Raw genomic sequence first — 21,637 nt, 5'->3', positions numbered from 1 at the left:
AAACATGATTACAGTACGGGACAGTTGTCCCGCAGCGAGGCAGGGACTCCTAGCGTCGTACATAACTATGATGCTAGGAGCCCGGCTCCCTGCACTGTGTTAGGTCCGGGACTTGCGGCCGAAATACGTTCCGTCCTTTACGGACGTAACATGCTCATGTGAACCCAGCCTTATACTGGTGGCAACAGACCACTAAAGGTTTTATTCAGATAGCAGTATTTAGGTCCCTATTTTGCATCAGCACCTGGAAGCCAAAACTATAACTCATAAACAATATGACAATAAGTTTAGGCATTTCCCATAAAAGTGGAAACACAACAAAGAATACACACAAACAGAATACCAAATATGTATCAAAGCAGGATTTATGTAATTAAAGCACAAAATACGGGGAAAAACATGAAAAAAAAAAGAATCCAGTCAAAACAGACTTAACTAGAAACCAAAGCATCTCTTACACAAACATAAAAATAGTCGCCATGTGAACAATGATAAATCCCTGACTCCAAATATAGGCAACGAAGAGTTACTAACACATGGCTTCAATCACACCCCTGCAGGTGCAATTATCTTGGCTTTTTGCCCAAAATCTCATCTGGATCCCTTGAGGATCGCTTTATTAACTTTTCAATACATATGTGAAAATTCATACTTAGATCTGGAACATAATTCAAGATTTAATCTCACAGTTAAAAAAAATTAAATTAAATTAAAAAAAAGCACTTGAGACCCAATCTGACCAGAGACAATAGAAGAGTTTTTTGTCTTATCATTACGGATGGTTACTTGTTCACACAACCCCTCCTAAGACCATATAGGACTGTATCATTCTTTGAAGTTGCCCTATACAAAAAAAAATTACCAAAAGAGAGAACTCCCATTAAAAAGTGGGCCTGCTCCCTAACACGGTTGTTTATCATCATTTTTGAAGGCCAACAAAAAGTTGACAACCCCAGATGAAAGACCAGAAAAAATCCTGGCCAATCAGATCTGTCAGATGTCATTCTTGGAAATGATCACTCATGTAAAGAGTTGACTTCATAGTTGGCCAAAACGGTCAAAATCATTGTAGTAGACTTTTGTCTAATGTCTATGACCTTCCTTCATGACGCTGCCTCATGACAGTCCATATTTAAGTGCTTGACTCTTGATTGATTAGTTGGCTTCATCTTCACCGAGGCTGCTGATTGATTGTTTCATTCACATCATTAATGGAGAAAATCGTTTTCCACAAGATGACTACACTATCTCCTGAGGTCTTATCAAGGAGCCCTTTCTCCACGGGTGACAAACCAATGTTCTATGTGACAAATACATTGCATTCTTTTAAAAGAACATGAGAACAATTCTACCGTTATACCATTGAAAGGAACATAAGACTCGTGAACACTGGGCACAACTTATGTCATTTCTTAACCCTCATGCCAGAACATCTGCCTTCCCTTCATGTTAATTCAGATTTATTCTTGTATTCATTCAAGTGTGGTTCACCTTTTCCTGGCCTAAGGACTCAGGAGATCTGCTGCAGGGGGTCTGGTGTAGCCTGGGGGATCCATGACTGCACACCCTGCCCTGGGCCCAATGGTAAGTTTTTCTTCTTCTCAAACTAACAACCTTGTTCCAATGCGCTAAATACGCACATTCTGTACCCTGACCTTTCTTCAGAATCTCACCATTAGTGATCTAGTATTCTGTTTTGGTCCATCCTCCTGTGTTTTTTGCCAAATGTTATCTATCTATCTATCTATCTATCTATCTCATATCTATCTATCTATCTATCTATCTATCTATCTATCTATCTATCTATCTATCTATCTCATATCTATCTATCTATCTATCTATCTATCTATCTATCTATCTATCTATCTATCTATCTATCTATCTATCTATCTATCTATCTATCTATCTATCTATCTATCTATCTATCTCCTATCTATCTTTCTATCCATCATCTATCTATTCATCTAGTTCCAAACATACCAGTTAATGAAATTCTAGGACCAGGCTATAGAGTACTACCTACAAGTCAGGGGTTAGCTATTCCAAATCTCCTCAGCTGTTAAGATAAAAAGAACATCAGCCAAACACGGTCCCTTGATATTAATCAGCTTTCCACATTTGTACTACATATTCTTGACTGTGAGATATTCGCCCGTATCCTAGAAAATATCATGGATTTTTTCACAAACAACTTGCATTTCTCGGCCTAACCCCCTGCCCCAATAAAATAGATGCATGTAACAGATCTCGGCTGCTGATAACGTCAGTTTTTTTCTTGGTTTATTTTCACCACTGCAATGTGATCATTTAAGGATTAACGGGAACAACACAAAATGTGCTCAACCCATAAGTGATAGGGACACGTAGAACTGGCGCAGAGTGATAGATAACACTGTAGCGCCATCACTCATTACTTCAGGCTAGATGTGGCTGAGCTGGGGAAAAAAAACATGCAATCAATCCTTCGAGGGGGATCTAGCATCTTCCAAAAACCACCCACATCATTATACTGAGAGTCATGCCAAGCACACATCTGTCCCATCTCTCCTTACCCAGAGCAGAGATGTTGTCCATCTGTGATAGATAAATGTGATTACAAAACAAGAGAGAAACTTTATTGGGTTCACGGGAGTTCTTCCCCCTCATAAGGACGGTGATCCAACAACTCTCGCAAAAGACCCCTGTACTATGCTGCAGTTTGGCAACGCCACAAAATAATATCTATCATCTCCGTCACAAATTATGTTACTGCTGTCCTACATCCTGGAAGAGGAGAGGTCTACTGTTTATAAGAATCAGGAGGCTTATATCAATTGATTTTTATTGTTGCGGTTATTCTGTAAATAAATTACTTCACTTCCCCAAACATGATGGTGTATCTATCTATCTATCTATCTATCTATCTATCTATCTATCTATCTATCTATCTATCTATCTATCTATCTATCTATCTATCTATCTATCTAACATCTATCTATCTATCTATCTATCTATCTATCTATCTATCTATCTATCTATCTATCTATCTATCTATCTATCTCATATCTATCTATCTATCTATCATCGTATGTATCTATCTATCTATCTATCTATCTATCTATCTATCTATCTATCTATCTATCTATCTATCTATCTATCTATCTATCTATCTATCTATCTATCTATCTATCATCTATCTATCATCTATCTGTCTGTCTGTCTGTCTATCTATCTCATATCTATCTATCTATCTATCTATCTATCTATCTATCTATCTATCTATCTATCTATCATCTATCTGTCTGTCTGTCTGTCTGTCTATCTATCTATCTCATATCTATCTATCTATCTATCTATCATCGTATGTATCTATCTATCTATCTATCTATCTATCTATCTATCTATCTATCTATCTATCTATCTATCTATCTATCTATCTATCTATCTCATATCTATCTATCTATCTATCTATCTATCTATCTATCTATCTATCTATCTATCTATCTATCTATCTCATATCTATCTATCTATCTATCTATCTATCTATCTATCTATCTATCTATCTATCTATCTATCTATCTATCTATCTATCTATCTATCTATCTCATATCTATCTATCTCATATCTATCTATCTATCTATCTATCTATCTATCTATCATCTATCTATCTCATATCTATCTATCTATCTCATATCTATCTATCTCATATCTGTCTATCTATCTATCAATCTATCTATCCATCCATCCATCCATCCATCCACCCACTGTTTGATGCACCATTTTTAATAACATGAGAGCTGTATGTTCTCTCTAAGGCCTTTTCTCCTCTACAAATACTGTCTGGTTTTAGTTTTCTTTTTTTTATGCAGTTCTTTAGCAATAGATGCGTCTATGTGCTGTCCGTTATTTTTCATTCTCCCATAGACTTTAATAGGCGAGTCTGGTCTGCAAAAACGGACGAGAATAGGACATTCTCCATGAACAGAAATAGAATTGTATGGGTCAGTGTGTTGCCCGTTGTTAAAACAGACAGCACACCGAGCAGAAACACGTCTTCAGGGTACACTTTGACAGCATTTCTCAACGGTACAAACGGCCCAATGTCTGCCAAAAGAGTGTCCTTTTGGCATATATTTGGGTTATACGTTGGTATACCTTCTTCCACTCTATTGAAAGCCAGTCAACTTCACTTTGCACTACATGGCGCACAGTTGGCATACAGTGGGGCAATAAATTCAACATATACGTCAGGGAAATTTCCCAAGAAATACCCTGAGCATAAACGAGGTGTGAACAGAGCCTTAAACAAAATTAAGGAAAGGACATAAGGACAGAGTTTGTGACTTGGTCAAGCAGGTAGAGCGGAGCTAGTTCACTAAAGCATTAAAACGTGTCTTGCGGCTGTGTATAGGGTACAGCACAAGAAATTATAACAGCCTCAAGACAGCCGGAGACTGAACTACAAGCTGTACATTATCTCCTGTGCATCTTACAAAGTAAACTTTACAAAAAGTGCCCCCCCCCCCCACACACACACACAAACACACTTTTTTTTTCCTCTGGCTCCGCTACTATAAAATATACAACTGTCTCACATATGTACTTGTGTTGAGATATGTCTTGGCTGTTCATGACCGTCTGCATTTCTAGCTCAGGGAAATGTACAGAACAGGATGTCCATAGCGCTGACTATAGTATTATTTCTCTGGGCCGGCCAACTCAAGGAGTATACCTATTTTTTTATCTATTTATACCTATTTTTAGTACGACAGTGACAAAGCTGGTGCACTTAAACACCAAGCTTTCCTATAGTCCTGAATGTCAAATCTGTCTATTTATTTATTGGCGAAGGGCACTTTCCTGTATTACTGAATAATTGTAGATTCATCATTTGGAAAATATCATAAAGCTGGGTAACAAGCTGTTTGGGGGCTATAAAAGCAGTCATTTTCCTTATCATCCAGCCAGGGGCAGATTGTGAGTGTGTCCTGGGTGCCAGTGGAGGTGCCAACAAGTCACTTTGTTTTGGCCAGGGTATTGGATATAGCATTTAGGCAGCAAACTTAGCCTTTACCCTGGGTGATGGAAAGCCTAGCTACAGCTGCGGTTTGAGGGCCTTAGAGTAAAGGTCATGAGCTCCTTTACCAACCACCATTGTCCTCATGATACGATTAAGCTTAATGTAGCATGCGACTGATAAGCGATAGGCCCTTTACTGGTCATGGGCACCCTGGCACCACCCAAATGCCTAATGGTCGACTCCTGCACCCAGCTTTCCCAGAAACAGATATAGCTAAGAAATGTCCGGGCAGAATTTATACTTCTTAGCAGAAGAAGACAACATCAAGCCTTGAAGTCAATGCTCTTTAATAAGTCATATATTTGCCTTACATATTTAGTGTGTCTCCACAGGAGATTCAGCGTCGGGAAGTCTTTCACAATCACCTTGTCCTAAGGGTTTCGAAAGAATTAATGGAACATGTATAGGTAAGTTTATTTTAATAATCAAGAGATGGGGGAACCAGCCTGAGGGTCATGCCGCCCTTCTCTCCTACATGGCATAGGAAAGAGGGGTCAACCTAAGCTGGGCCCATCTGTCCTGTGATGTGGGGAGTCGTGGTAGTGTGAACCTGCATCAGGTTGTTTATTTTTCTATTTGGGCACCCTCCGCTCTATGTTCTTGTACTTGTCCGGTTTATTATGCCTTCTTATTTTGCAGACATAGATGAGTGTAAGGATCCATCATTGTGTCAGAATGGCGACTGCACTAACACTAGAGGCAGCTTTAGCTGTTTGTGCAAACATGGATATCTTCTCGATTCCTCAAGGAGCAGCTGTATATGTGAGTTCGCCTTTTTTTTAATATATATATATATATATATATATATATATCTATATATATATATAATATAATATATAAAAATTTTGTTGTATGCATCTTTATCCTTAATAGCAGAACCGAATGCAGCAGTAAAATAACTAGTCCGGGTTTCCGGAATTCAAGGGGCCCTAATCATAGAAGATGGCAATAAGACCAGTTAAAGTAGCAAGAGGCAAAGTTTATGGGGTCTGGAGACCAACTCTCCCTTATCTTAGCCCATTGAAGTGTATAAATGAGTGTCTGTAATGTTGGGTGTGATCATGGTGGCAGTGGGATGCAATGGCAGGGTCCCGTTGAATGTACAGTAGACTGAAGTGAGAGGTTTATGCCCTAAAGGGTGACCCTCCTGTAAAATCTCTATATGTAACTGGTTATGGTTTTCTTCTCAGCTCATGATGTGATTTCAGAAGCCAAAGGTCCTTGTTTCAGGATCTTGCGGGATGGTGGTTGCTCCCTTCCCATCCTTAGGAATATCACCAAACAGATTTGTTGTTGCAGTCGAGTTGGAAAAGCTTGGGGCAAAGTATGTGAAAGTTGTCCTCCTTTTGGAACAGGTAGGAAGCCATCAGTGAAGTCTGCAATTCTGCTCCAACTGTAAACTCTTTGGTTAATATTTAATATAACTCTATTATTTCATGTTGTAGAGGGTTTTAAAGAGGCATGCCCTGCTGGGCCTGGATACCATTACTCAGCTTCAGACTTGAAAATTAACCACCGCTTTGTTGGTCAAGATCAGGCTAGAGTTCCTGTCCTGCGTCAACCTGGATCTAGAATTGTGACCCCAACCACTGCTTTACCACCACAGAAACCTGTAACAAGTAAGCCGTCAGTTGTAACTTCTAGTATTTATAACGTCTGTACTTATATAAAGTGAGTGAGCACCATCATGCACATTTCTATCTTCTGAGGTGGCATAGCAACATGTCAGAACTAGCAATGGTGGTGGAACCAGGTCCTAGGATCCCTACGTCAAAAAAAGGGGATGCCATGCATCATACAAAAGTTTGCAAAGAAAAGGTGGAAATTTCCTTTAATTGTCACAGTTTCCACTCAAAAACTTTTTCCTGTTAGAATTTATCTCATACCCACCGTGCAATGAACATTATCTCAGGGTCCATAAAGCAGCGCTATTCATGAGGCAGGATGACAAACTTTAGAAGGCATCTTAACTGCGCAAGGGGCAGCATTTTGGCAGTTATATAGTTAATCTCTGCACTTACCCATCTCCAATTTGAGTAGTGGCGGCCTAAAGCAATAAGAAGGCTAAAATCACCCTTGGAAGTTTTGTAATAATAGATGTTGCAGAGATTGCAATTGGAGCTTGGCATCTATGCCCACAAAACTCCGCTGCCACATACTAGAACAGCAGCGCTGTGGTACGGAAGCACCATGACCTACTGTAGCCTGTCAACCCCAGGCAATGATGTGAGGGTATTCTCTGTACAGCTATGAAGAATATGTCTACACTATATTACACACGCTTTACATTTCCAGGTCGTTTCAATGTGGCGGAGAGAAGACCAGAGAGCGATCAGACCAGGGGACGTGTTCCACCACAGAGCCCAGATAGGACACAGATACAAATTAACAGGTCACCTATCACCATACAAAGACTTCTTCCCACCCGGTCACCATCACAGGTGGAACGTATAGACCTTGAAGTGGAGTCTCCCCCGCAGGGTAAGTGTGATTATATTGTGCTGTATGGAGTGGACAAATCACTTATTTTAGCCATGACAGGTTATTAGATGAGCTGACACTTGTCTGGAGTTCATGGATGAATAATAATTCAGTAGCTTTCTCTAGTTAGGCCATGTTCACACGTTCAGGATTAGATGAGGATTTAGGCGCAGATTCTGTGCCTAAATCCTCATCATATCCACAGACGTTCTGCATCCAATGGAAAGTGAATGGAGTATTTTATACCCCATTCACACGCTGCAGAAAAAAATCTGCATAATGACTACTCTGCCGATTTTAAAATCTGCAGCTTGCTCGTTATCTGCCTGGATTCCGCATGGAATAGCCGCGGATTAACCCTATTGAAATAAAATGGGTAATCAGTGTGCGAATCCGCTAGCACATTCGCATCAGAAATACGAGTGTCAGCCTCCGATGTTTTACCGATGGCCTCTCTGTCATAAATAGTCTTTAAATGGGTTTTCCAAGATCCTGGGCAATTACGGGAAAATCCTTTACTGCACCTTGTGTATAAAAGTAAAACTACTTAAAATATATATTTTAAAAAAAAGACTACTACAAGTGACGTAAGTTCCTTTATTTTTATCTTGCAGAAACCAACTTATGTGAGCTGAATCCACAAATCTGTGGCCCTGGACGATGTGAGCCACGTCCCGGCAGTTACACCTGTGTGTGCAACAATGGTTACTGGCTGAGCACACAAGGCACCCATTGTATTGGTAAGACAGGAATTATTTCTTCTATCTTGAAGGTCCCTATGAAGTGGTCTTTAATAAACAGGATGGCATGATCCTTCATAGGAACACCAAATACATAATATCTATATATCGGCAGCCACTCACATAGAAGGTATCCCCAGAACCGACATTTATCACATATCCCAAGGGTCACTAGAACAGGGGTCCCAAGCCCTTCGTTCCTCCTCACTCCACCCCCCACCCCGCAGTGAGGAGTGGCAGACAAGCATGTGCGGTGATGCTCTATTTGAAGTCTATGGGAATTACGGAAACAGCCGAGTACACCATCCGCAGTGAGGCGGAACGGAGGGTTTGTGACCCCCATTCTAGTGATCGGGGAAGAACCAGCATTAGGGCTCCCAGCGATGAAAGACTTACTAACTATCCTGTGGATAGGTGATAAATGTCGATTCTTAGAATACCCCTTTAAATCCACAAAACTTTATTAAAGAATTACTTACTCATCAAGACAACACCCTTTTTAATCGGTAACCGACCCGGCAATCAGCTGATTAACACGTATCCAGTTTCCCCACGGAACCGCCGGAGGAGTTGCTGCTCATACATAACCCCTACAGGATGGGCCAGGTCCCCCAGAATTAGAATTCCAAGCAGGGGGACACTCTAGGATTTCCATACATTTTAATAGGGCCTATGGAAAGGGTTGTCATCATGAGACAGCCCCTTTAACATTAGCTGGCAACCGGAAAACAAAATTAGATTCCTATATATTTTTGTAAATTTTGGCTTTCGAGCATAGTACAGGGCTGCCAGCCCCTGTACTATGCACAAGCCCAGAAAATCTTGGACAACCTGTCTTCATAACTTCTACCACACCTACTCATTTGGTTTTTCTACTTGCATTGAGGAGTTATGTGGAGATGGGATTATGTGTCCATAATTTGATTCTATATCTATATAAAGAGCCAATTTCACACAAACCTGAAATGTACATTTTGGGAGGAATTAGTTGAGATAAACTAAAATACCAGAAGAAGAACATTTGTTTTGAAATGTATTTTCCTTTATTTTACCCCCACAATTGAAGTTTTAGCTTTTACATAGAATCCGCCTTTAATGCATGATAACACTTTGCAAGTTTTGGCAATGGAGTAATTGGCATCGCTTTCTGTTGAACAATCAGCGCGCCGTTACACGGATAATTGACAAGATGACTTTGTATTTGGAACGAATATGTCCGGAAATTCCAGGAAACGCATTCTCATGGTTTCTTCTTTCCAATTAACAGCTATAAAAATGCTAAACGTTAATCAAATGAAGAAAAAAACAAGAAACAAACTGTAGTTGTCAGTTCCCCACGCGATTCGCACAAGAAATGTTACGCCACATCTGTAGCCTGAAAGTCTGATGTTTATGAAGATGACGTCTTTTCTCCTACACTTTCTCAATCCTTTCCTCAAGAGCTGTGTTTATAAGGAGAGGATAAAACAAAAACAATCTTCGCTCTTATGTTTTTTAGATGTAGAGATGTGAACGTTATGGTTCTGGTTCTCATTTCCAGACGCCCAAAGGTTTCTATAAAGAGGCGCATTTTGGGTCGCAGTTCTGATGTCTCAAAAATGGAAGACGCAGATTATTCAAATTTGGCGCTTCCTCCCGGTACACTGTTACATGGATCATGCCACAGGCTGTCGAGGCATGCTGGGAGTTGTAGTTGTGCAACCGTTGGAGAGTCACAGGATGGTAACCACTGTATTTGATTATACAAAAGCAACCGGTTGTTGTAGTTGGAAAAAAAAAACAGCCTCAAATGTTATATAATAACATAGAAAACACTACTCAACTTTTTAATCCCCCACCGATCCAGCGCAAATTCTCCCCTGCTGGCGTCTATTTAGATTACAAGCTGCCAGCAATTACGGTCACGTGCAGCTACGGCGTGTCATTGCTAGCGGCTAGTAAACAAACACCATCGTTAGACTGCCCGCCGAAGCATCTGCGCTAGATCAACGGGGGATTAAAGAGTTGAGTAGTGTTTTTTTTGTGTTATTTTATAACATTTGCTGCTCTTTTTTTTAATAACCGGACAACCCCTTTAACAAACACAGGACCAACATAAGCAAAAGAAGTGGTCTGCTCTATCACCAAGATAGAAATAATAGAGAAATTAATAAAAAAATTATGCTACTCAAGAAGGGGGTCTAAAACATACCTGTCTACGTTTGAGAAATGTCTTCAGAAGGAAATTGTGCAAAGCTTTCAGACATATGCTCCGCCCCTCAAAATACAGGCCACACCCCCAATATTCCACAGACTATATGAACCATACCGGAACACATGGAAGGTTCATGTCTTTATGTGTGCCACAAAGCCTAAGATACCAGACCCCAGCACCTTACACTTCATCAGCACCCAGAGACCCTAGAAAGTGACCATGGCCATTCACCCCCACTTAGAAGCAAAACCTCTCAAGCTGAGTGTCTCTTCTAGCTGCCCGCTCTCCCATGCTGAGTCTGTATTATCGGTTAATCAGAGGAGGTCCCCGTGGGGGTGAACAGCCTACTCTTCAGGAAATCCTGGAGGTCCCTAGATTTTATCTGAGCGTCTTACATAAGTGCTCCGTGGACAAAATATATATTACAAGGACAGTTCTCTGACCGGAAAGGAAGTTCCAAAAGATGACAACCACTGACGTGAATGTGAAATGTGCCCAGAATGGTTGTCAGTTTCCCATACACAGAGTCCATAGGGTTTATTTGTGCCCCTGCCTGAACCGAATAACTTTAGCACCCACTATGGAGAATCAGGGTCCAGAATATCAGGACTATGGCGAGGCCTCACCCCCCCCCCCATGAGATTACATTTATATGTCAACATCTATTATATTTATGGGTAAATGTTATTTGTTTGGATGCACTTTATTATAATATAATAGGGTGCCCTTTCTAGTATCCAGTCTTGACATAAAGCAGGGAACAATAGGAAATGCAAATCAAAAGAAAGATTAGAAAGCCCCAGGCTACAGGAACGTCTGGAAATTATTAGTTCTACAAGAGATGGGAAATGAAGCAATGACTGGAAAAGTGAACAAAATACTGCAGGTGTCACACACAGACACTATAAACAGTCATTATATTTTACATTATGCAGAAGACGTGTCATATTCCGCCAGATTTTACTTGAGTAGAATCCAGGATCGTGTCATTATAACAATGACAATCGTGTTTCTATGAATGGAAATGCTTGTTATTGAGGGAGATCAAGGCAACCAAAATATTTTATCTGGTCATAGACGGTCATAGACGGGGAAATTTACCCAAATTTCGAGCAGTGTTAAGTAATGTCCCATCAGGACAACCCCTGTCCATGTGCCCTATTAGTATTACATGGATACCCATTCATTTTAATGGGCGGCATGTATATAAAAGTTTACTTGCAGTAGCACGCAGCTTCCCCCAGGGGTATCCAGCTGATCAGCGGGGTCAGGATAAACTGCGGCAGGCAGCTGAGAAGACGATGTTCAGTTCGGAGAAATATTTTAATTCGTTTTGAACAAGAAAATGTAAAAGAAGCCCCAAATTATGACCTATGGAGAAAAATGTCCACCTGTGAGAACCGAACCACTCAGTAACGCAGGCATAACGGTAACTATCTTCTTTTCCATTTGTAGCGTTGAGGCCTCATAAACACGGCGAATTATGGATCTGTATTGTACTTATTCATAATATAGCAACGGCATATAGTTGTATCAACTTCACAGCTGGCAGCAGGACTAGGTCTGTACGGGCTTACAACCGCTGGATGTAAACAAGATCGTTCTGACAGCAAGCAGAGATCTGAAAATGATGAGGCGTTGAAACACAAAAGGGGCCCATTTGCTAAGATTGGCATCTTATTCCCGCTGGAGTAAGATGCAACACATTTATTAAGAGGAGCGCGCGTTCTTATACATTGTTTTGGCATCTTCGGCTCTTTGTTCACCACATTAGGTCGCAACGCATACAAGGTCCTGACGCTGCCCAGTATCAAGACCTTGTATGCGGTGCTGCCTGATGTGGGAGCCTGAGGGGATCCGGAGAGAAGAATTGTCTTTTTGGGAGGAGATTGCTCTGATGGGGTACAGGGCTCAATCTTGTACAACCCTGTGGCCTACACATTGAAATCTACGCCGGCTACGAGCTAACGGAAATTTGCACCATAATTTACGCCAGTTTACATAGCCACGTTCCCTTTTTCAAAGTGTCAGGCGTGGGGGAAAAGGGGCAAAAGTAAAAGAATTTTTGCAAAATAGTCGTGCGCCAAAAGTTTTTTCCCAGGATAATGACATTCAGCGCTTAAAGGGGTTTTCCCATCAGGGACATTTATGACATATCCACAGGATATGTCATAAATGTCAGATAGTTGTGGGTCCCACCTCTGGGACCCGCACCTATCACACACTTCAGCCGCAACACAGAGCGGTAGAACGGGGTTTAGGGGCCCCGTTCTAGAGATAGGTGCGGGTCCCAGAGGTGGGACCTGCATCTATCTGACATTTATGACATATCCTGTGGATATGTCATAAATGTCCCTGATGGGAAAACCCTTTAATAAATTTTAGTATATGAGAAAGTTGCAGAACTTTTCATTTCACAATGATTCACCTTTGTGAGAAAACACATAATAATAATATCTACGCTTTATTACATCTGACATGAGAATATGCAGGCGAAGAGCTGATGATTGCTGGATGTATACATATATACACAGTGATGACATTGTTTTCAAGTCATGGAGCAACACTTACAGCAATCGCGTCAGCGGCCATCTTTTAATTACCATGTTTGTGTGCGCTATGCAGAAGTGACATAATATCCCTAACATGACATCAATCTGATCACGTTGTGCAATCAATGCTTGTGTGTAGACAAGATACCCTTACAAGAATATCTATATCCCCTAAACGTAATAGTTTTCCTTTTTTTTTCCTGCAGACATGGATGAATGTCGACAACGACCAAGTCCTTGTACCAATGGGCGCTGTGAAAATACAGTGGGCAGTTATCGATGCGCCTGCTCTGCCGGCTTCAGTACCAACCCACAAGGCACCGAGTGTACAGGTCAGATACCACCTCATCTCAGTATGACGATCAAGCGCAAAGTGTGAAGTCCGATACATCCTCTAGGCCAGATTCACACGAACGAGTGCAAACTCGGTCGTGAATAACAGCCCGTTTTCACAGCTCCCCATAGCCTTGAGTCTATTGAGGGATCTGTGAAAACAGAAGAAAATAGGACATGTTCTATTTTTCAACTGACCCTTCAGACGGTCCGTGTGAACGGCCCCATTGAAATACATGCGTCTGTGTGAAACACCGGCCGACACACGGACATATACTACGGTTGCCTGAATTTGGCCTTAGAGTGTAGTCACACCATGTTAAAAATTTTCGTAGGGAGCATACGCCATGGAAATTTCCTGGCATATACGCTGAATGCAAAGCCCCGCCGTATGCCACTATATACCATACAGTGGCATATATCATGCAAAGGCCCCTATCCAACAAAAAACCCCTCATACTGTGTGGTATTTTTTTGCAGAGGCCGGCTGTACAGGAAAACGCAGCAGGCTGCGCTTTCCTATACAGTAAAAAAAATGGTGTTACTATAAAAAGGATTTACTAGTTTTGTGTTAATAAAGCTATAGCAATATATAGTGAGAAGTTCTAAAATTTTCTAATATAATTTGTATTTCATTTTCTTACCATTTTCAAAATCTATGTATGTTGTCAGTGAATAGAAACATTTCTGATTTACATTCAGAGGCTGAAAACCCCTGCAGATCTAATTTGTCTTCAGCTGATTTTAATATAATTGTATCCAGTCTAGGCAATTCTCTGTAAGGGTATGTGCACACACACTAATTACGTCCGTAATTGACGGACGTATTTTGGCCGCAAGTCCCGGACCGAACACAGTGCAGGGAGCCGGGCTCCTAGCATCATAGTTATATACGATGCTAGGAGTCCCTGCCTCTCTGCAGGACAACTGTCCCGTACTGTAATCATGTTTTCAGTACGGGACAGTAGTTCCACGGAGAGGCAGGGACTCCTAGCATCGTACATAAGTATGATGCTAGGAGCCCGGCTCCCTGCACTGTGTTCGGTCCACTACTTGCGGCCGAAATACGTCCGTCAATTACGGACGTAATTAGTGTGTGTGCACATACCCTAAGGGTCAGTTCACATGGAGTTTTTTGGTGCTGATTTTGACGTCGGAATCAGTGGCAAAAAATTTGATGTCAATGGGAGGCAGAGGCATTTTTTATTTAGGGAGAATTTCTCCAGCTCACCTTGTAGAAGTTAGTCTGGTTATTTGTAATAGGTAATCCTGATGCACGGATCCTCGTGGTGGCTCACGAAAGAAGGTATGCTTAGAAGAGAAGGAGGGTTGGATCCAGCATTCGTAAAAATAAAAGGAATCTTTTTCCAAGTTTTAATTGTTCTTGTTTAAAATTAGAGGTTCGATAGCATATATAATGTTTAGCAATGATAGAAGAAATGGTAGGTAGCCTACGCGTTTCAGACGGTGTCTCCGTCCTTATTCATGGCTAGGATATCCTAGCCATGAATAAGGACGGAGACACCGTCTGAAACGCGTAGGCTACCTACCATTTCTTCTATCATTGCTAAACATTATATATGCTATCGAACCTCTAATTTTAAACAAGAACAATTAAAACTTGGAAAAAGATTCCTTTTATTTTTACGAATGCTGGATCCAACCCTCCTTCTCTTCTAAGCATTTTTTATTTCCCGGGCGGCTTTTGTTCGCTTGTGGGGAAAAAAAACAGCATGTCCTTTATTGCTGCGGTTTTCGATACATAGATTAGATACACCGCATTCCAAATTATTATGCAAATGTAATTTTTCGCTGATTTTCCTAAATAGTCGATTCAAATGACAGTCAGTATAATCTTCAAGCCATCCACCGTTGGAGTATAATGTGAATTTTATTGAACAAATCTCCTAATGATAACAGATTTTTTTTTAGATGTAAAAAACTCAAAATGCAATGTTTCAAATTATTATGCACAACAGAGATCAAAACATTTTAAAGGTTGTAAAGAGAACTAAAATGGTAATTTGTTGAATTTGCAGCATCAGGAGGTCATATTTACAGAAATCAAAAGCTCTTTCAATCAAAAAAAACGTAATAGGCCAAGTTCCATGTTAACATAGGACCCCTTCTTTGATATCACCTTCACTATTCTGGCATCCATTGAATTTGTGAGTATTTGGACAGGTTCTGCTTGAATATCTTTGCAGGATGTCAGAATAGCCTCCCAGAGCTTCTGTTTTGATGTGAACTGCCTCCCACCCTCATAGATATTTTGCTTGAGGATGCTCCAAAGGTTCTCAATAGGGTTGAGGTCAGGGGAACATGGGGGCCACACCATGAGTTTCTCTCCTTTTATGCCCATAGCAGCCAATGACACAGAGTTATTCTTTGCAGCATGAGATGGTGCATTGTCATGCATGAAGATAATTTTGCTACGGAAGGCACGGTTCTTTTTGTACCACAGAAGAAAGTGGTCAGTCATAAACTCTACGTACTTTGCAGAGGTCATTTTCAAACCGTCAGGGACCCTAAAGGGGCCTACCAGCTCTCTCCCCATGATTCCAGCCCAAAACATGACTCCGCCACCTCCTTGCTGACGTCGCAGCCTTGTTGGGACATGGTGGCCATTCACCAACCATCCACTACTCCATCCATCTGGACCATCCAGGGTTGCACGGCACTAATCAGTAAACAACACGGTTTGAAAATTAGTCTTCATGTATTTCTGAGCCCACTGCAACCGTTTCTGCTTGTGAGCATTGTTTAGGGGTGGCCGAAACATAGCTTTATGCACACTTGCAAACCTCTGGAGGATCCTACACCTTGAGGTTCGCGGGACTCCAGAGGCACCAGCGGCTTCAAATACCTGTTTGCTGCTTTGCAATGGCATTTTAGCAGCTGCTCTCCTAATCCTATTAATTTGTCTGGCAGAAACCTTCCTCATGACTTTATCTGAAAGAACCCGTCTGTGCTCTGAATCAGCCACAAATCTTTTCACAGTGCGATGATCACGCTTACGTTTTCTTGAAATATCAAATGTTTTCATACCTTGTCCAAGGTATTGCACTATTTCACACTTTTCGGCAGCAGAGAGATCCTTTTTCTTTCCCATATTGCTTGAAACCTGTGGCCTGCTTAATAATGTGGAACGTCCTTCTTAAGTAGTTTTCCTTTGATTGGGCACACCTGGAAAACTAATTATCACAGGTGTCTGAGATTGATTACAATGATCCAAAGAGCCCTAAGACACAATACCATCCATGAGCTTAATTGAAAAACTAATAATTAAATGTTTATGACACTTAAATCCAATGTGCATAATAATTTTGAACACGGTGTAGATTAGATAGATAGATAGATAGATAGATATATCCTGCAGTGACTAATATAGAGTTCAGGCTTCTGATTGTTCCTTGCAGACATTGATGAATGTAAAAGTGGACAACAACTCTGTTCCAATGGACGATGTGAAAATACTCCTGGCAGCTACCGATGTGTCTGCCCATCAGGCTTTAGCCTTAATGCACAAGGGAACACGTGTGTAGGTAATGTATGGCGATGATATGGTACTGATGATGGCTCATTTAGTGAGATATAATGGTCTTTGTATGTACCTGGTTCTCTCTGGCTCCAAAGCAACCCATATCTCCCATCATTTCAATCCTAACGTATTGAGCCCCCCCCCCACCCAGACCAGGGACAACCCTCTTTCATGCAAATTTACAATAATGTTGTGGTCTGGTTTTCAGGACAGTCATGTGAAAAATGGAACTGCTGGCTGATATGGCAAAATAATAGGGGTAGCAAAAGGTGCAAATTCACCGAGGTCCATATGCTTGTAGTATATAGTAATGTATAGCACAAATATGTACTCACCCTAATTTAACCTATTTGACTATACAAGTTGATATTTCCTATATTGCTCATATGGGGCATGTTGGATATAATTCATTGATATGTGGTGGTCCTAAATTGCAAAACACCAAGGCAATGTAACATCTGTTGCAAATGCCCATCTTTACTTGCTCCAAAAAATTTAGGAAAATTTTTTTTTTTTTAAAAAAGCATTAGAAAAAAAAAATACCACCAGTCATATTAGACTGTATATCCACCATTTTGCTCCACTTTACAGCTTATACATAGATATTATCTATATAAAAAGTTGACTAACTCCGTAAATACATTGCATTACATATCTTGCACTTATCCTCAGTTACAGCCAGTGTTATACTTCAGAGCTGTATTTGCAATTCTGCTAGTTGTTATTGAGAACAGTCGACAAGCTTGTTGACAGTCACATCCCTAACAGCTTAGTTCCTAAAATGCAGTGGGACAGTTAGTTTTTCATACATTATCTTATAGTACAATGCCTGGTGTAAAGACTGCACCCTCAATACCAATCGTATACAGGTCATTAGAGTGCCTGGTGATATAGTACAGTGGCATTATATGAGTATATTGTGTGGTAATAAAAAGTATGACACCTGCTTGTCTCCTATAGACATCGATGAGTGTCGCCTAACTCCTAGACGTCTGTGTCTGAATGGTCGATGTGAGAACACCCCTGGAAGTTACCGCTGTGTGTGTCCTGCAGGGTTTACTGCCAACTCTCAGGGCACTGATTGTCAAGGTAAGTAAATGCCGATCACACACTGCCAGTTACATTAGATGGCAAGATGTGTCGTGCTGAGGACAATTAGAGAAGCGAATTAGAGTGAAGCAGAAACAGTGTAGCAAATCAGTGGACATAATAATAATAATAATAACAACAATCTACATAGTACATAAAGTTCTTTATCTACTAACACAAATCATCACCCAGCTAGCTTTATAAAGGTTTAATGCGTAATGTGTACTCTCATAAATAAGCGATATATGAGATTAGAAAAAAAAGTCTGCTTTTTTTCCCCCCGAGAAACAGTGCCACTCTTGTCCATAGGCTGTGTCTGGTATTGCAACTCAGCCTTATTCAAGTAAATTAAACTGAGCTTTAATACCAGGCACCGTCCAAGGATAAGAATGGCGCTGTTTCTGTAAAAGAAGCAGAACTTTTTTCTAATCTCATATAATTCTTTAAGCCACTCTGCTATGGTCCGAGAAGGTCCTTGAGCTGAGAGCTCAGACACCACACCTGTATATAGGACCTGGAGAGACTGAATTGCAGATACCTGTAAGTAGGTCCCTTGCTATATTTTATTTGCTTTGTATACTCTGTATTATGCCTGAATTCCACTCATGGGACATGTAGTCTTATGGGCGCTCGACCAAGTAGCTCAACCAGAGACGGCCTGTTCTGTACTTGGTGGAAGATGAGCTTCTATGACAGTAATACACAATCCTAAACAGCTGCTTTCTTGGTGTCTCTGCCATGAAAGCAGCTGCTTGCCCAGGGGACAGCAAGGGTATATTCACACGCAGCAGACTTGTTGCAGAAATTTCTGTGACTGAGATGAATGGGGTGTGCAGAAATCCATGCACATGCTGCAGAAACACCACATATTGCTATTTAAGGCTATTTAGCATGACAGTGACAAAAGCTCAGGACATTGTATTGGGGTGGCCAGAGTCATTGTCACTTACCACACAGACAAGAGACACTTTCAGGCTCAAAGATGTGAATTGCAAGGTCCAGAAAGAGTCTCCTGACAATGAAAAAAAATAAATACGAAGCAATATTAAAATGAATTAAAGTTTTTTTTTCCATAATTAAGATTTAGCACCTATTCACAGAATAGGTGATATATTTCTGATCGGTGGGGACCGGCCGCTGGGAGCCCTACCTTGCCGTTCCTGGGAGCCCCAAAGGAATGGAGCGGTATTGCTCATGCTCGGCCACCGCTGCATTCATTTCTATGGGGCTGCTGAGGATAGTGCTCGGCATCTTTGCCAATAAAGAGGATGTTGAGGTGTTGCTATCAGCAGCCCCTAATACCAGGTGTTATCTGCTAGGGTGCCCCAAAATAAATGCTTATTTTCTCTGCAATGTACCAGCAGGGACAACAAAAAGTTCTCAGTTCCTGACTCAAGACTTATTCAGATGGCCATCTTAAGAGCTCGGAAACATGGCACCCATAGAGATCTATGGGCCTATACTGTACCTCTGTACAGAGGTCAAAATCTTAGAAAAGAAATTCTGGTACGTTCCATTGCATGCTATATTACAGAGGTATTCAAGGTTGAGAATCTAGTGCCATACGTAGCGTAGGGCACTATACAGTGGTGCAAGGACTGTGCTGTGTGTATGAGGCCTCACTCTGATTCTACATTTGCTTCTGTTTGTGCACTTGTCTTTATCCTAAGTTTATTAATGTCTCCACATAGATATAGATGAATGCCGCCAGATACCACGTCCTTGTGGATCTGGAAGATGCCTGAACACTCCAGGCAGTTTCCGCTGTTCTTGTCCGACTGGCTACAGACTGACCCCACAAGGCAGTGACTGCATTGGTAAGATGCTTGAGCTACTTGTCTTATGAATGGTATTAGTGCACCTTTATATGAACCGCTGATGTATTTCAGTCCCCTCGACCAAATTACAATAAAAATGGCTGCCATTACCGCTGCATCAGGGGTTGTTACCCAACTTTTCCTCGTGTCCTGAACAGCCAATCTGTATCAGTGGATAAATCGGCAGATTTGCCGTTCTGGTGGGATGTCATCATGTATTAATCATTAGTGTAATATTCCGTCTCCTCTTTATAGACATTAATGAGTGTGAGAATCCAGGAGCCTGTGCAGGTCAGGAGTGCGTCAACACCCCAGGGTCCTTCCAATGCAGACAGTGCCATGCCGGATACAGACTCCAGAACCGACGCTGCGTAGGTGGGTGTCATAGTACTTTACCTGACATATTAGGGTTTCCGTTTTTATGCTCCGCTAGAGGAGCAGAACAAGGGGAAAACTGGAAGCGACGGTTCCGTTGCACCACGAACACCACCAGTGGTCTTGGGAATCCATTGACTTTAATGGGTTCCGTCGGCTTTCCTGTCAGTGTGTCCGTTGTTATTCCAGTAGTCTCGGCCGGATCTGCGATGGAGGCCCCTAACTGCATGTCCAACGCAGATGTGAACAAGGCCTTTCTCTGTTTACAAAAGGTAATTTTCGTGCATGAATCTAGTATTCTGTTGTGTCCTCCTTAGGCCTAGTTCACATCTGCGTTCAGGATTCCGTTCTACTTCGTCAGAGGTGCAGAACAAGGGAATAACCGGAAGTACAGGATCCGTTGCACCATGGACGCAACCGGCTTCAGTCGGCTTTCCATCGGGGTGTCCGTGGTTTTATTGGAAACAATAGCACAGCATGCTGCGCTATTGTTTATGGTATTTTTCGCGTAAGCTTCGACAGAGGCCACTAACCGAGCCTTCAATGCAGATGGGAACAAGGCCTTAACATTCCCAAAAGGCAGTAGCATACCTGCCATAGTGGCAGACCTCATGACTGCTGGCCCACTGGTATGAGGGTCCTGGCACTGCACTGCTTCCCATTCTTCCCATTACACAGTCATAGCTTTTATCTGCTTCCGCCACTAAGTGGAGCTCAATGCATACAGATTTTTACTGTTCCTACTCAATTCAATACTAGCTGTAAAAAATGTATATCCAGTTAGCACTTTCTAGAGGTGTCTTTGTTTTCTTTCTCTGTCTGTACTGACTAGGAGTGTACTAGAGAAGAAGCTGCTCAGAGTTAGGCTATGTTCACACGCAGAATCAAAAACGGCTGAAAATTACGGAGCTGTTTTCAAGGGAAAACAGCTCCTGATTTCCTGATTTAGCAACTAGCGTTCTTTGCGGCGTTTTTTACAGTCGTTTTTGGAGTTGTTTTTCTATTGAGTCAATGAAAAATGGCTCCAAAAATGGCTCAAGAAGTGACATGCACTTCTTTTTACGAGGCGGTTTTTGACGCAGCTGTTAAAAAAACGCTCCATGGGAACGGAACTCTGTTTTTCCCATTGAAATCAATGGGCAGATGTTTAAAGGCGTTAAGCCCCCGTATTTTTAGCCATTTTTTGGTGCCTTTGCGTACATACACTTAAAAGGAACCTGTCAGCAAAATCATGCTGTCCTAAATGCAGGCAATATAATTGAGTGACAGGTGCACTATCCTATTGATGTGTATAGACCTGTCAATCATACTGAGCAGGGCGGAGGGGAACCCCCCCAATGGATACTCTTACCCGAGCTCAGCATGTAACACTGGGCTCGAGTTAGTGTTGAAACGATGGTTTCTCTAAAACACCGCAGCGCTTTAGGGTAAAACATAGTTCAAGAGGATAAATGCA

The 21,637-nt window shown here is 41.4% G+C and overlaps 1 protein-coding gene across 1 annotated transcript in view; it reads left to right on the top strand.

The window, feature by feature from the left end:
• Positions 1-21,637, top strand: part of LTBP4 (latent transforming growth factor beta binding protein 4) — a 108,783-nt gene that overhangs the window by 66,837 nt on the left and 20,309 nt on the right. The window contains exons 6-17 of the mRNA XM_075836085.1: positions 1,482-1,584; positions 5,392-5,466; positions 5,699-5,821; positions 6,250-6,414; positions 6,505-6,678; positions 7,355-7,540; positions 8,155-8,280; positions 13,233-13,358; positions 16,779-16,904; positions 17,861-17,989; positions 19,681-19,806; positions 20,062-20,181. Coding sequence (XP_075692200.1) covers positions 1,482-1,584; positions 5,392-5,466; positions 5,699-5,821; positions 6,250-6,414; positions 6,505-6,678; positions 7,355-7,540; positions 8,155-8,280; positions 13,233-13,358; positions 16,779-16,904; positions 17,861-17,989; positions 19,681-19,806; positions 20,062-20,181 — 1,579 coding nt within the window. The remainder of the gene's footprint in view (positions 1-1,481; positions 1,585-5,391; positions 5,467-5,698; positions 5,822-6,249; positions 6,415-6,504; positions 6,679-7,354; positions 7,541-8,154; positions 8,281-13,232; positions 13,359-16,778; positions 16,905-17,860; positions 17,990-19,680; positions 19,807-20,061; positions 20,182-21,637) is intronic.

The sequence above is a fragment of the Rhinoderma darwinii genome, chromosome 8 (assembly GCF_050947455.1).
Source record: "Rhinoderma darwinii isolate aRhiDar2 chromosome 8, aRhiDar2.hap1, whole genome shotgun sequence".
NCBI lineage: Eukaryota > Metazoa > Chordata > Amphibia > Anura > Rhinodermatidae > Rhinoderma > Rhinoderma darwinii.
Note: the sequence above shows the minus strand (reverse complement) of the source record. Positions and strands in the feature narration are given on the sequence as shown.